This window comes from Topomyia yanbarensis, chromosome 2 (genome assembly GCF_030247195.1).
Source record: "Topomyia yanbarensis strain Yona2022 chromosome 2, ASM3024719v1, whole genome shotgun sequence".
Taxonomy (NCBI): Eukaryota; Metazoa; Arthropoda; class Insecta; order Diptera; family Culicidae; genus Topomyia; species Topomyia yanbarensis.
In genome coordinates, this window is record NC_080671.1 from 74,885,401 (window position 1) to 74,901,329 (window position 15,929).

Here is a 15,929-nt window from a genome sequence, read left to right on the forward strand (position 1 = left end):
TAGATGAACAGCGTTACTTTCTTGTATTTTTCTTGCTTGGTTAGAAAATGTTCATAGAAAGAGATAAGCTTGGTCAGCCATGCACTCATAACACAAACACCGTTGTGAACACCAATGAAAAGGTTTCACCAAGTATCGCTCGTAACGCGTTCAACTTCCCCGAATTCTGACATGAATCTTTAACGTAGTCTCTAGATCGTATGTACGTACTGCGATTTCATCGTCACCGATGTAAACAGGGGTCATGATTTTAACGTTGTCACGTTCGACTTAGTGGTACATGTTGTTTTTTTTGCAATTAAGTTTCTTCTCAACGTTTCCAATTACCGCTAATTTCTGTCATTTGACTACATAGCTGGAGGTAACGATACTATATTGATTGTGCAGTGGATGAATAACAAAGTGGCAGATACAATTGTTTACTTACTTTACTGATAGCTTTTATACAGTGCAAGATGAGACGGCAAGGTAATAGTACCGCACTGCCTCAAATGTTGATTTGTAACATATGAGTTTTGACATATCGGAATTAATAATAGTTTATAGTGAGTTACTATCTCGGGGTTTTGTTTATGAATATTGAGGGGACATACGAGTTTTCTAATGTTCGGACCATGTGTAGGCCGGATATTTTATGTCCAAAAGGTCTAAACACCAAATCGGTCAAAAAGTCAATTTTCGTCAAAAACTTTTTTGTCTTACTTAATTACTTAATCACGGCGTTTCATGCATTTTAGAGATATTTGGCATCGAAAATACGAATTACTCACAAAAATGTTTAAGTTTGTATTTAAAAAGATATGAAATATCGTCTATGGAAACTTCAGTAAAAAATGCCAGCATCATCTTATGTATCCTAAAATACTCAATTGTATATTGAAATTAATTCTCTAAAGATGAATGATTGTCTACGTTCTACTTCTACTTGGCGTTATGAGTGAAGTTGACGCAAATGCGCTGCTCCGAACCAACACTGCAATCGTTGACTTCAAATTTGTTTTTATACGACCAGATCTTCGCGAGGTTGGACTGTTTACTGAAGGTGAAAATGGAGCTTAGGCTTACGGAAAATGCCTAACAACAGTATCACCTACATATTGCAATACTGATACCGTTTAACATGTGTTGTAAGTGACAGCGTTAAAAGTAAGATTTCCATATATATATATATATATATATATATATATATATATATATATATATATATATATATATATATATATATATATATATATATATATATATATATATATATATATATATATATATATATATATATATATATATATATATATATATATATATATATATATATATATATATATATATATATGTAAAATGATACTATACGTGATTGTATATTACTTGTCGGAATTTCGAGATGTAGAATCCATCACACCTGATACGGGCATGCCAAACGTTGTTCTTGTCGTGAAAATGTGGGTCGAAAGATCAATCCTCTTCTACTTTACTATCTAATTTAAACATAACGGAAACGCACGCGCCCATGAAGGGCACATTCCTATATGCAAGTACTGTAACCAGACAGTATACTATGGAAAACTTTGTGCACGAGGTAGTTGGATGAATGCATCACAACCGATTGTCCACAAAGCTACGGCAAACCAATCCAATTCAATACGTTCTCTTCGAAGAACCAGTTCGTTTGAACCGTTCGTGAACCAATGACGCATCTCTAGTCAAGTTCGACGACAACCAAGTCTACTCGAGGCTTCAAGTTGCAATAGTTTGGTGAGTAAATCTTTATAATCGATTCCATCAAAAGCAATTTTGAAGTGTGATTCGTTGACTTGCGCTTCGTCTTCCATGACGAAGAGACGGGCAGTCCGATCAAAGTTTTTGGTTAAAGATCTACCTGGAAAATTCAATATGATTTTCAAATTTTTTTTTATTTTTGTCTACCGTAGTTGGTTGTAGCTATGGTTGAACTGCAGCCGAGACCAGTGTGAATAAAGCGATAGCAGAGTGAAAGAAATAGGTTTAGAGTAGAAAAACTACACACCAAAAAATAATGAAATTTAAACGACATGTAAATGAATACGAATACAACGATTGAATCCAAAATTTGATTGAAGATTACATTAAAATCAATTGGAGAATCAAACAGTAGGGCATTGCAAAAAAAAAATAAATTTTTAATTCTCAAAGGCCCCCCCTCTCATATTGTGACAAATGCCAAAGTAAGCTCAGATGCCAAATTTCACATCATTTGGACAATTCTAGACCCCCGCCCATTTCGCTTGAAATTTTTGAAATTGGTGCTATGGGAAAATGTGGAGGAAAAATATATTAAATGCTATAACTTTTGAAGTAGCAATCAGAAAATTACAATTTATATCTCTTTTTAAAGGAAATAACCTTAGTATTGGAATGGAGATTTTCCTGTTCCCAGAAAAATACGGGATTGTGGGGCACTGGGTCATTTTAACCCCAAAATCCCCTATTTTTTAAATTTTTCTGCTCCGTGGTGCAAACCATACATATTTTGCAGTTTTTCTAATGTGAAAAAATATCACAAATCGAACGGAACCTTTCATACCTTTGTCCGAATACGAGAAGTTGGGGTTATAGGGCCTTTTGTCATCTATATTAAATTTTATCATTTTCTCGTGCATATATCTCTATTATTATTCATTCAATTTTAATAAATTGTACCTTGTTGAACGTGGAAAATTCTTAGAAATACAACAAAAATAGATTCGTTTGTGTTAAAATTCAAAAACATCAAATTTTTTGACATTAACTCTACAAACCACATTTTTTTCATTAAATGTCCTAATACCTCAACTTCACCTATTTTTCCACGTATGAAACTTTTCTCATGTGATTCCTAAGTGCATTTTCCACTATAAATAGTAAATTAAATAAGAATTGTGTTGTTAAGTGGAGTTAATATGTGCGATTTTATGATAAAAATGTAAAATAAAGACTATATGTCAGATAATTTGATGTTTCCGAATTTTATCGGTGACGAATCTATTTCTGTTGTCTGTGTTCCTAAGGATTTTCCACGTTGAACAAGGTACTTTTTATGAAAATTGAATGAAGAATAATAGAGATATATGCACGAGAAAATGATAAAATTTAATATAAATGACAAAAGGCCCTATAACCCCAACTTCTCGTATTCGGACAAAGGTCTAAAAGGTTCCGTTCGATTTCTGAGATTTTTTCACATTAGAAAAACTGCAAAATATGTATGGTTTGCACAACGGAGCAGAAAAATTCAAAAAATAGGGGATTTTGGGGTCTTAATGTCCCAGAACCCCACTTTCCCGTATTTTTATAGAAACGGGAATATCTCCATTTCAATACTAAGGTTATTGTTCATGCATTTCGTAGATTAGGGACGGCAATCTGCTCGAATCAGACACATACGATTTACCCTTTCTTTTACCGTTTCCTTATCAGGCTATCTCAGCATCCGATCGAACAGACCGATCGGGTTTCTACCTATCTCTGATAAAACTTGCTAGAAGCGAAGCAAACGAGTCAGTCTCGAATAAAATACATATAGCATCACATCGAATATCGGTGTCGTATATTCAACGGAGCCAATAAATAGTTGTGTCGTTTCTTACTCCAAAATCAAGAGCACTGCTTCTTAATCCGAAGGACTTGATCGCGGCATCATAAATTGGTCCTTCGAACCGGATCAAGGACCGTTAAGAACAGTGTTCGCGATTTACGCGGTTCGGTGTGATCTTCGCGAGACAATTATTTGTGTTGGCCAATGCGCCAAATCTGAAACCTTCGAACGAACTCGTGGTGTGCAAAAGGTGCTAGATAATAAAAATTGGCAGTGAATAGATATGAACAATTAAAGCCAGTTAGATAAAACCGATTGTGATATAATTAAATTGCAAAGGTAAAGTGTGATTGTCATAAGCGGAATATATCGGCGTCATCGAAACGAGTGGCTACTGTTCCTTTTGTCAGCGCCCGCTATTGTTAGCCCAACGTGGCGTGGTTGGACTCGTGGTCCGAGCGTTGTAGCGTCGCAGCGTGGTGTGGCTTGGTTTCTCATTGTTCAGCGTAAAGACTGTAAGTACAATTGCATGCTTCTTCTAACCTGAATATACGGAGATATCAAAGATTAAATTCATCTGGCTCAATGGTGTTCCGCATTTCTGCGTGATAGAGTCGCTTGACGTAAGATATTTTTGGGTTGGTTGGCATATTGGCACACACGTGTGCGAGAACGAATCAAACGGATTATTTTAGTGCTGTCTTTTGTCAGGATGGCGAAAAATCTCAAAAGGCTTTCTAAAAAGGAGCGTTACTGTACAGATTCTTTGAACATTATCGAGCGCATGGTTGCAAATTATTCAGATGAAACAGACAGGGACAAATTGGACACTTGGATGGACAGGTTAGAATCGATATTTAGTCAGTATGAGGAAATTAGGCTTGAGATGGATTTATTAGACGATAGTGAGGTTGCGCTGAAACGCTCGGATAGTGTTAACGTGAATGATGTTACGATTGCCGGAGATCAAATTCAGACTTCTCGGGAGGAATTTGAAGTAGCCTATTTGAGATTAAAGGCTTTTCTCCAATCAGAAATGCGGAAACGCTCGTGTGCCTCCGACCAAGCAAATGTTAGCCATGCTGAGCAGGCACCCATATCCCAACCAGCTCAATTGCGAGTGAAACTGCCGGAGATTAGACTTCCTCTTTTCGATGGGTCTGTTAAGGAATGGCCAACTTTTAGAGATTCATTCAAGTCATTGATCGATTCCGCTCCTCAACTCAGCAGCATAGATAAATTTTCATATTTAATTTCGGCGCTTTCCAAGGAAGCTAAACGTGTGGTTGAGGTTATCGATGTGACGTCAGAAAATTATTATGTGGCTTGGGAGATGCTTCAAAGACGGTACGAGAACAAATATTTGATCGTTAAGTCCTACGTCGATTCCCTGTTTGCGGTAGAGCCTATGAAAAAAGAGTGTCACGAATCACTGAACCATCTTATCGACGAATATGAGAGAAATTTGATGATGCTAGAAAGGGTAGGAGAAGAAACAGAAAATTGGAGTACATTGCTAATTTTTATGTTGAGCTCACGACTCGATCCAGTTACCATGCGTCATTGGGAATCTCACCGCAAATCAACAAATGTCCCAACCTACTACGAACTGACTGATTTTTTGCGTAGTCATAGTCTTGTTCTACAATCTGTCGCGGCGTCCAAAACTCGCACGGTTGATACTCCTCGATCATTTTCCTCTTCACTTCGAAGCACATTTACTAAATTAAACTCCGCTCATCCTGCAATCTCGCCTCCTCAAAAGACCTGTCCATTCTGCAAACATTCTTTCCATTCTTCATTTAATTGTGAAGCATTTCGCAAGATGACGGCAATCCAACGATTCGAAGCTGCAAAAAAGAACGCATTATGCATAAACTGTCTTTCGCCGGCGCATCTAGTGAGAAACTGCACAAGTGGAGCCTGTCGTGTGTGCAACCAGAAACACCATACAATGCTGCATCAACGGACTAATTCGTCAAATAGCCAAATTAACCATACCCAGCCTAACAAACCCTCTTTGTCCGGAATGCAACCTTCTCCTTCGTCATCCACTCCGACCAAGCTCTCAATACCTTCGCAGTCACGCAACCTGCCACAATCTACTGAGAACCAAGTCCCCACAGTCTCCGCTCTCTCAACCAACCACTTGTCGTCACCTTCCGACATTATTCGTGGACAACTTCCTTCGACTGTGTTACTCTCGACGGCGCTCGTGAAAGTGTTTGACTCCTGCGGAAGGTTTATCTGGGCCCGTGCTCTTCTCGACTCAGGATCGCAACTAAATTTCGTATCGGAGCAACTGATCCAGAAATTAGGACTCAAACGTGTACGAGAATTCGTTCCAATCAGCGGCGTTGGACTCTCGTCTACAGCATCCAAACATTCTACTATCGTTCGCCTTCAGTCCCATCGCGCTGATTTCGAAGCATGCTGGAAATTCCACGTACTTTCAAAAATTACAATGGAACTACCATCCCAAGCAGTTGACATGTCCCGACTGTACTGGCCACTTAACATCGTCTTAGCAGACCCAACTTTCCATCAACCCGGTCCTATCGATCTAATATTTGGAGTGGAAAATTTCTATGATCTGTTGCGGGAGGGACAGATCAAAAATAGTCATGAGGAACCTCTATTGCAGAGTACCGCTCTTGGGTGGGTGGTGTCAGGCCGAGTCAACGTAGTTGCTTTACCGTCGTTCACGAGCTTCGCACATATGTGTAGTACACCGTCATTAGAAGAACAATTAACACGCTTCTGGGAGATTGAAGCTTGTCATTCGAAAAGCACATTATCGTTAGAGGAGTCTGCTTGTGAAGAACATTTCGCAACCAATACTATTCGAAATTCTTCAGGTCGTTTCGTCGTCGCCTTGCCAAAGAGAAGTTCAGTGATCGCAGAGCTAGGAAACTCAAAGGCCATTGCTACTCGTCGCTTTCTTTCCCTCGAACGACGCCTTACTGCAAATCCTGTACTGAAAGAAGCTTATTCTGAATTCATTCACGAGTACGCCCAGCTCGGGCATATGAAGCTGATTAATGATATTGCCGATTCTGATCGATCCTCTCCGTCCTATTATTTGCCTCACCATTGCGTCGTCCGACCAGATAGCATCACCACTAAACTCCGTGTGGTCTTCGATGCTTCGTGCTCCACAGACACAGGAGTGTCTTTAAACGACTTACTAATGGTCGGTCCACTCGTGCAGGATGACCTTCTTACCATTATCCTACGATTTCGGATGCCACAGTTTGCTATCATCTCTGACATCGAAAAGATGTATAGGCAAATTCTGGTCTGTGACAATGATCAGCCACTCCAACGAATATTATGGAGAGACTTACCATCACAACAGATTCTGAGCTACCAGCTAACAACGGTTACGTACGGTACATCATCAGCTCCTTACCTCGCAACAAAGAGTCTCCAGAGACTGGCTGAAGACAGTTCGGAAAAGTTTCCAGTAGCAGCAGAAGTCATCCGACGAGACTTTTACATGGACGATATGCTTAGTGGGGTCGACAGCGTGGAAGAAGGCCAAGAACTCTGTAGGCAGTTGATTCATGTGATGAACTCTGCTGGATTTCAGCTCCGGAAATGGGCTTCAAATGAGCCCAAGGTTCTAGAAGGAATTCCACTCCCCCTAAGGGACGAACGAACTATTTTCGACCTCGACTCGTCGGTTTCGCCGATAAAGACACTGGGTTTGCAGTGGGATACATCAACAGATGCATTTCTTTTCGAAGCTCCGAAGCACAGTGAACAGATACCTATAACCAAACGCGTGGTTCTGTCGGATATCGCTCGGCTTTTTGACCCTCTGGGGTTAGTTGGGCCAATCGTCGTCTTAGCAAAACTGTTCATGCAAGAGCTTTGGCGAGAAGGAAAAAATTGGGATGATGCGCTTTGCGATTCTCATCAACGTTATTGGTCAGAATTTCGCGATGATCTTCACGCTCTTTCGTTAATGAAAATACCTCGGTGGGTCGTGTCTACACCATCCGCAGTTTGTTTGGAGCTACATGGGTTTTGCGACGCTTCGGAGAAGGCGTACGGCGCTTGCATTTACGTCCGCGCAGTCTCTTCCAGCGGAAGCATCCACGTTAACTTGCTGACCGCCAAATCTAAGGTGGCACCGATTGGAAAAACGAAAAAAGATGGTACCGTCTGTTTGCCACGTCTGGAGCTCTCTGCAGCCCTCTTGCTAAGCCATCTCTTCGAAAAGGTTCAATCTAGCCTAAACCTTAAAGGTAGCAGTTTCTTCTGGACCGATTCAACTATAGTCCTTGCCTGGCTCTCCGCCAGTCCATCGCGCTGGAAAACTTTTGTGGCAAATCGGACCTCAGAAATCCAGCGAATCACAACCAAAGGCATCTGGGCACATGTTCCAGGTACAGAAAACCCAGCAGATGTCATTTCGAGAGGAATATCACCAACACAGCTACACGATTTCGTTCTGTGGTGGAGTGGGCCGCCATGGCTCTCGATGCCGTCTCGATTTTGGTCACCATTTACACGCCCCTCCGCAGAAACATTCACTCCCGAACAACTAGAAGAACGAGTGATTGCCCTTCCAATTCAGGTCCAGCCTCCTAATGAGTTGTTTCTGCGTTATTCATCCTTCAACAAACTCGTACGTGTTGTATCGTGGATCCAAAGATTCAGTTTTAACTCCAGGATTCAGAACCGTTACGAAAGGAAAACCGGGTTTCTTTCAGTAATTGAAATTAAACAGGCTACACACTGCCTGGTGAAACTCGCTCAGGATGAAAGATTCTCTCAGGATCTCGCGGAAGTAGCTCGAAATGGGCAAGTCAAACAGAATTCTCGATTGAAAACTCTTACTCCAATACTAACGAATGGCGTATTGCGTGTCGGTGGCCGGCTGCGCCATGCTCCCGTAAGCTACGACCAACGGCATCCGATGATCCTGCCGGACAAACATCCTTTCACTGAGCTACTAGTAGTTCACTACCACCGAAAGCTTTTACATGCTGGTCCGCAGTTGCTAATTGCCACCATTCGTGAAAGATTCTGGCCGCTGCGAATAAGAAACCTTGCCCGCCAAGCTGTTCACTCCTGCGTCAGCTGTTTTCGTTGCAAACCTAAGATCCTGCAACAGTTAATGGGTGAACTTCCACCGGAGCGCGTTACACCAGCATTCCCGTTTCTCCGCACGGGTTTGGATTACTGTGGACCTTTTTATTATCGTCAATCTCGCCGAGCTGCCCCTGTTAAATGTTTTGTTTCCATTTTCGTATGCCTTGTAACGAAGGCGGTCGACATTGAGTGCGTTGGAGACCTATCGACCAACTCATTCCTAGCTGCTCTGAAACGGTTTGTCGCTCGCCGAGGGAAACCAGAGTTGATTGAGTGCGACAATGCAACCAACTTTAAAGGAGCTCAACGCGAATTGAACGATTTAGCCCAACTATTCGTATCTCAGCAGCACCAAGAACTGATCACTACCAACTGTACGGAAAATGGGATTACGTTCAAATTCATACCTCCTAGATCCCCAAATTTCGGCGGGCTCTGGGAAGCAGCCGTCAAGTCGCTGAAGAAACACTTGCGCAGCACGGTCGGCAATGTTGTACTGTATCAGGACGAATTTCTTACTATACTAACTCAAATTGAAAGTTGCCTAAATTCTCGGCCACTCACTCAGCTCAGTTCGGACCCTAACGATCTGGAAGTGCTTACTCCTGGGCATTTCTTGGTACATCGATCACTGGCCGCCATTCCAGAACCAAGTCTCGAAGATGTGCCTTCCAACCGCTTAGACCGATGGCAGCAAACACAGGAATACGTCCGGCGAATTTGGAAGCAGTGGCAGTCGGAATATTTGTCCGGGTTGCAGCCTCGTACTCAATGGACTCAACAACGAGACAACATTTCGGTGGGTACCATGGTACTGGTGAAGGAAGAAAACCTTCCACCACTTAAATGGAAATTTGGACGAATACTACAAGTCTTCACGGCTGATGATGGCAACATCCGGGTAGTAACCGTTAGGACGAAGGACGGTGAATTTCGTCGTGGAATCTCCAAAATCTGCGTATTGCCCATTCAGAGACCTACGGAATACCTCGATGATGAAGCCACTGATCCACACGAAGGAACCTAGAATCCTTCCAACGATCACAGTGTACTCACTGTGCAACAATGGGAGGTCGTTAGACCTCCCATTCATGTAAGTCTATGTAATTTAACGAATTTGCAAAAAGTTTATGAATTTTTCGTCCACCATAATGCTACACGATGATGATGCCTGCTCCAACCCACAACCACGAGCAAACGACAAGCTAGCTGCTTCTTCAAGAGGATCTGCAGCTGCACTCAAACGCGTCCACTGTATGTCGGTGGCTCTGCAGCAGAGGAGACAAGGACCTGATGGAAGGCAGTTCAGCTCAACACCCACCCACTGAAGAAAGTCTCACCGATTCATCTACCTCCGACCTGGCTTCCTCGATGGATGACATCACAATCACAAAAGCACAAGTACGCTCAGTCACTTGATGCCAACGATCATCGTCCGTTTTCGGACCCGTGGAGGCCGGTTGCCTCCAATCCAGTTAAGTGTTGTTCTTTTTCTAATTTACTGTTTAAAAAGCCGTCTATGTTTGTTCCAGCATGACGACCCAGACAAGGACAGCCAAGCAAGGAAGACCAGGACGATCGACTCAGTCAACACAAAACCATGGTCATTGTCGAGACGTGCAGGTTCTTTCGAAGGGACACTCGGTCATCGACGACGAAAACCATGGCGTAGATGGAACAGGAAGCAGCTCGAGGATATGTGAACAACCGTTCGAAGAAGTCTAGAAGACAGACATCATCAGTAGCAGCATATGGACAGACGAAACAGAAATGATTACGCCACAATTTTGAATTCTTATGTTTTAGTTGTTTAAGAAGTATAGGTTTAGGAAGAAATCATCAAGTAGTAGATAGGAGTCATTTTGTTAAAAATCCGCCTTTTTAACGGTGGCCGGCATATGTTCATGCATTTCGTAGATTAGGGACGGCAATCTGCTCGAATCAGACACATACGGTTTACCCTTTCTTTTACCGTTTCCTTATCAGGCTATCTCAGCATCCGATCGAACAGACCGATCGGGTTTCTACCTATCTCTGATAAAACTTGCTAGAAGCGAAGCAAACGAGTCAGTCTCGAATAAAATACATATAGCATCACATCGAATATCGGTGTCGTATATTCAACGGAGCCAATAAATAGTTGTGTCGTTTCTTACTCCAAAATCAAGAGCACTGCTTCTTAATCCGAAGGACTTGATCGCGGCATCAGTTATTTCTTTTAGAAAGAGATATAAATTGTAATTTTCTGATTGCTACTTCAAAAGTTATAGCATCTAATATATTTTTCCTCCACATTTTCCCATAGCACCAATTTTAAAAATTTCAATCGAAGTGGACGGGGGTCTAGAATTGTTCAAATGATGTGAAATTTGGCATCTGAGCTTACTTTGATGTTTGTCACAATATGAGAGGGGGGGCCTTTGAGAATTCAAAAACAAATTTTTTTTGCAATGCCCTAATCAAACAGCATACAATTTTACACTTTCATTCGTGTAATATTACATGTCATTCATTTTACAACAATTTTCGAGTAAAAATACATTGAAGTTTATTGGTTTTCCGTTTAAAGAAACTATAATTTTCAATCCACGTGTAAAATTATAATAAAATTCGCTGAAGAAAGCACGACAAGTCGTGTGTATTTGTGGTGGAACTTAATTTTGCATTTATATTCATGCTCCAAATATGTGCATGAAAATAAACTTAAAATTACAAAATATTTTTATCTGTGTAGAACAACTGAAGCGTTTTCCTTGAATATCCAGAACACCACGACAATCAGTTAAAAAACAAGATATATCCTGGGAAAGTATGAAACATGTCTTACTGGAGCTGTAGAGCTGGGTTCTAGGAAGGGCTCCCCTTCAGAATCACTCACTACAATTGCAGGCGCGACAGAAAATGTTATCCACTAAAACACTGGTTAAGGCCAATTGTAGAGGGCTGCGATTCTGAATGTTATATGAATAAACGGTCCAGATGTGCGGGTGTAAGGATTTTGCGATCGCGCGGGAATGTGCAGTTATTTGTGAACGCTTGAGACCGCGTTCATTAGATTATAAGTGCTTTAGCGTTCGCTAGACCATCGGGGCTGGCATTTTTGTGTTTGTGTAATCGTGGCCATAGTTGTGCGTGGATAATCGCGATTGCATGTTCGTCTTTGTGTACCATCATGTATGTAATTTCGCGTGTATAAATTCGATTTTATAACCGTGTGCCTTATTCACGTGTGTTTTTGGGCGACCGTGAATCTGATGCTGTGTACGGTTCAGATGCTAGAAGAGAGTGAGTTCTACCGTATCACTTGTTAACAGCGCCACATAGTTAAGCGAGCCCCTCGGCGTCAATGCAACAAAAATAACAACAAACCGTGCCTGTCGCCTTCGCGGGGGATTGGCACCGGCAGCGGTCACGGAAGGACAATCGTACTAGAAAAACTTAAACCTCAAATTATTTGCCGCCAAGATTTGCACTATAAGACAGAGGTAAAAAAGGCATCGTAAACTAATTTCTAAATCGCGAGGGGTAGTGCTAAAAGTTAAAATTCATTAATCTTATTCCTTAAAATAAAAGTGAACTTACTAATAGACTGTTATCATCCAAGGTGAGCTGAAAACTCATTCAAGAACTAAAACAAAACCTAACAAAACTTACAGCTACAGTACGGATCAGGTTAGTGTGGAATCTAGTCAGTACGGAGTAAAACAGCACAGATAGCCTAATATTACCCAGCATTTGGAATTCAGAATTGAGTAACTAAAGTGAGTCGTTATATAACCCAACACGAACAAACATATAAACAGAACTGTACTTAGGTATTAGCGTTGTATGACAGTGAAAATTACTAAAAGTACGACTGAAATTGTGCATATAAGCAAAACACTAAAACTTTATTCCCCTATAGGAATTTATAATCCATCTTATCATTATACATCGAAGACCCTTTTTTATCAGCCCCTTGGTGTAACTTTGCTTGACAAAATTGGGGCAATGACAAATCATTTATTTATTTTCTTTTTTAAACCGAAGCTTTGAAAACATTTAACATTATTCCGTATGCATAGTCTCATAAGTCTGGCTGGTTAACGAAATCGGGTCGAAAAGCTGACAAAATTCCTGGGGCTGATAAAAACGGGTTTTCACTGTACCTGCAATAAAGAGATTAATAGAATCTGCTGTCGAGCAACATCGTGTAGTGTAGTGGTATGAGCGTTTTTTCCTTATTTGTTCAACTGAAGGCATAGACATAGACTGCTGTGGTCGAGTGTAGGTAAATTCGAACGTGATTGATTCATGATCGCGCAAACGCGTGCGTTTGTAGGTTCACTGTTGAGACCGAGTTTGTAAATTTATAGGTGCTAAATCGTTCACTTAGTCACTGGAGTGTTATCCTTTTTGCGAGATCGCGGGCTTAGGTGTGCGTGGATGATCGCGAAAAGCTCGAGCGTTTGTGTGTTAAACGTTTTTGTCGTAAGTGTTAGCGTGTATGTAACTTCGCCTGCACAAACCCGATTTTATAAAGATTCGCATGTATTCTTGGATGACCGCGCGCGGACCTTGCATCTGACTTTTTATTTTTAGTGTATGGTTCAGATGCTAGAGGAGAGTGAATTTCCCCATATGACTAGAGCTCCTGGTCATGTTGCCATGGAACGTGTTGTCTAGTAGATATGAGCGTCATTTTTTATTGGTTTAACTTAAGGCATGCACCTAGGCTGCTAGGACCGGAGGTACAGACTTCCGGACGTGATTGATTCATTATCGCGGGTTTATAAGTTTATAAGTGCTAAAACATTTACTTAATCACCGCGGTGCTTTCACGTTTGCTAGACCGCCATCTTTGTTGTGCGTCGATGATCGCGAAGGTGTTATGCTTTTGTATGTAAACGTGCTTAAAGCTAGTAGAGAGTAAGATTCCCCAAATCACTAATGTTTCCAGGCATATCGCTATGGGATGTATTGTTTAGAGGATATTAGCTTCATTTTTTATTGGTCTAACTGAAGATATGAGTACAGGCTACTAGAACCGAGCGTAGAGACTTCAAAATCAGTTATCTATTTCTGCTTGTATTTACCGAAACCATCATTCAGATTGCATGTTCTACATTTTCGCTATCATTACCAATAAAGAAGACAAATTTACAACAGCAACCCGCAAGAACAAGAAACACATAAGAACCCCTGACCGTGAATAGCAAGAAAGCAGTACCTATGACATGGACATGAACGATATCGCGAGAGAAGGCAGACTGAATGACCACCAAGCTGCGACGGATAAGGCAACTAATGCTTCACCGCCAAGAAAAAGGATCTCAACACGCAGCAGCAAACGTCAATAATCTGGAGGAGAGATACTCTTAGTATTTTTTTATTTTTACTTATTGTAAAAAAACATTAAAGATCCACGGCTTAGTTGTGCTAACGCATTGAGCCGTGTCAGATAAAACTTAAAAAAAGAGTACCAATACCTTCTGGGTTATAACCTACAGTAAAACGCTGCTACAGAAATCTCATCGCAGTGGCTGAAAAGTCTTCGTCTACTTTCCAACGATTGCTCCGGGATGGCTCCTCACTCATCACACGTTGATCCGGCGAAAGGCATGAAGATGGCAACAGTTTGAGTGAAAATTCTTATATATACAATATATTTTAGTTTTCTGACATTTACTGCTATCGCCGAAGCATGCTCGGAGTCGTCCTGGTTCTTTCTCCATCCGTCCGGGTGCTTCAGGATTTATTGACATAACGAGCTCTGAACGAACCGTGAGATGCTGGTTGCATTTCTCCCTGTCAGGACTGTCGTCCATAAGCAATCGACCCCGATTGCCGGATGGTGAAGGGTGGAGGAAATAAAGTGCAGGACTGACATTACTTGGCTTGGCGGAAGAGTTTATTCCGCCAGCCAGCCAACCGGCAGTAGAGCGCATCATCAGCATTTTTCGGTTTACCGATCCTATACCGAAGCGAAGCGACAGCCACGAGATAGATGGTAGTTGATGGGTGGTAGGTAGTCCTTTTTTTTCCTCCGGTCGCGTCACGGACACCACTGCGAAGGGTTTTAAAACAGCCTCGGATGGGATGGGAATATATTTATGCATTCACGACACTCCTTCTTCGTCGGAAAATAGCGGAACTGCAGTGGGATTCGATTTTTGAGTTTTCCATTCCTATAAGAGCTACGAAATGGAAGCAATTCAGCAAGAAGCGTTGGACAAATCTTGAACTGCCAGCTTGGGAGATGCGAATAGTTACGTGTATCGGAGTACGGCCATAAATTCGACTTGTGTCAGATTGCGGAGAATTCTCTGAATTATAGGGGGGACTCCATTTGAAATGTAGCACTGGATTATTTCGAGCGATTGCTTTGGATCGACGAAGGAAACAATTATAAATAAGCTACATACGTATAGGGTGTAAAACTCGTTGCATAAAGCTAACCGGAACTTGAAAATTTATGATCAAAACTTGCAACACCTTCAAACTAGCCAAACACCGCAACAACTTTTCCACTAAATTTTAATTTGCAGCGAGCCGAATTTTCGATTGTTTATTCCAGTCGATAAATTTTCCCCGTATTCCTTCAGCAACCGTACAAGTGTAGCGCTACTGTCGTGCATAATTGCAGTAGAAACTGACAAACAAACCCGCAAAAAAAAGTGTTTGGGTAATTTTACACTAAACAGCACTCGGCTATGTTGTGGCATTAATTTTCCGCATCACGAAGAACTGCAACCGACCCGACTGCGAACGTGGAAAAGGGCAACCGTTTTGCTGAGCTGAGCCATTCGGGTGTCCGACTTGAATCTTGATGCAGCTCGCATTTCATATGTCAAGAAGGCATCCGGAGCGGACGAGAAGAGTGCGGTTCGCTGGCTGACTGTCGGTGAGGGAAGACGTCGTACGGGGGTCCCACGTCTGATACGTGTATGATGCGGCGGGCATGAAACTCAAATGTATGAATGAACCGGCTCAACGAGAAGCAGAGCGGCGCGAAATATTTTAATTAAAAAATTCTAAGGAAACTATGTGCCTGATGCAAAAGGCCAATGAAAATAACTATATCAGACACAACTGTCAGCGTGAGATTAGGTGAAGCTGGTGTTGGATGTGCAAGATTTGTGATGAACTGCTCCCACTCTCCGTCTTGGTGGTTTGCAAATATTTAAATGAGAGTAATCTATTTTAACTGTAACAATGGCTTTAAGAGATCTAACCTTTACATCATCAGTAAGAGATGTGATTTTTTGTGTCAAGTATTCTACTAGGCTTTATCCAT

General features: G+C 41.6%; 2 protein-coding genes across 2 annotated transcripts; both read left to right on the forward strand.

Moving 5' to 3' along the window:
- The first annotated feature begins 4,262 nt into the window (after positions 1 to 4,262).
- LOC131679532 (uncharacterized) lies at positions 4,263 to 5,163 on the forward strand. The gene is made up of 2 exons (XM_058960272.1): positions 4,263 to 5,033; positions 5,101 to 5,163. Exons 1-2 carry the CDS (start codon positions 4,263 to 4,265, stop codon positions 5,161 to 5,163), a joined length of 834 nt encoding a protein of 277 aa, XP_058816255.1.
- Positions 5,164 to 6,014: 851 nt separating this feature from the next.
- LOC131679533 (uncharacterized) lies at positions 6,015 to 9,680 on the forward strand. Its single transcript, XM_058960274.1, has one exon. The coding sequence runs from the start codon at positions 6,015 to 6,017 to the stop codon at positions 9,678 to 9,680; it is 3,666 nt and encodes a 1,221-aa protein (XP_058816257.1).
- Positions 9,681 to 15,929: the final 6,249 nt, after the last annotated feature.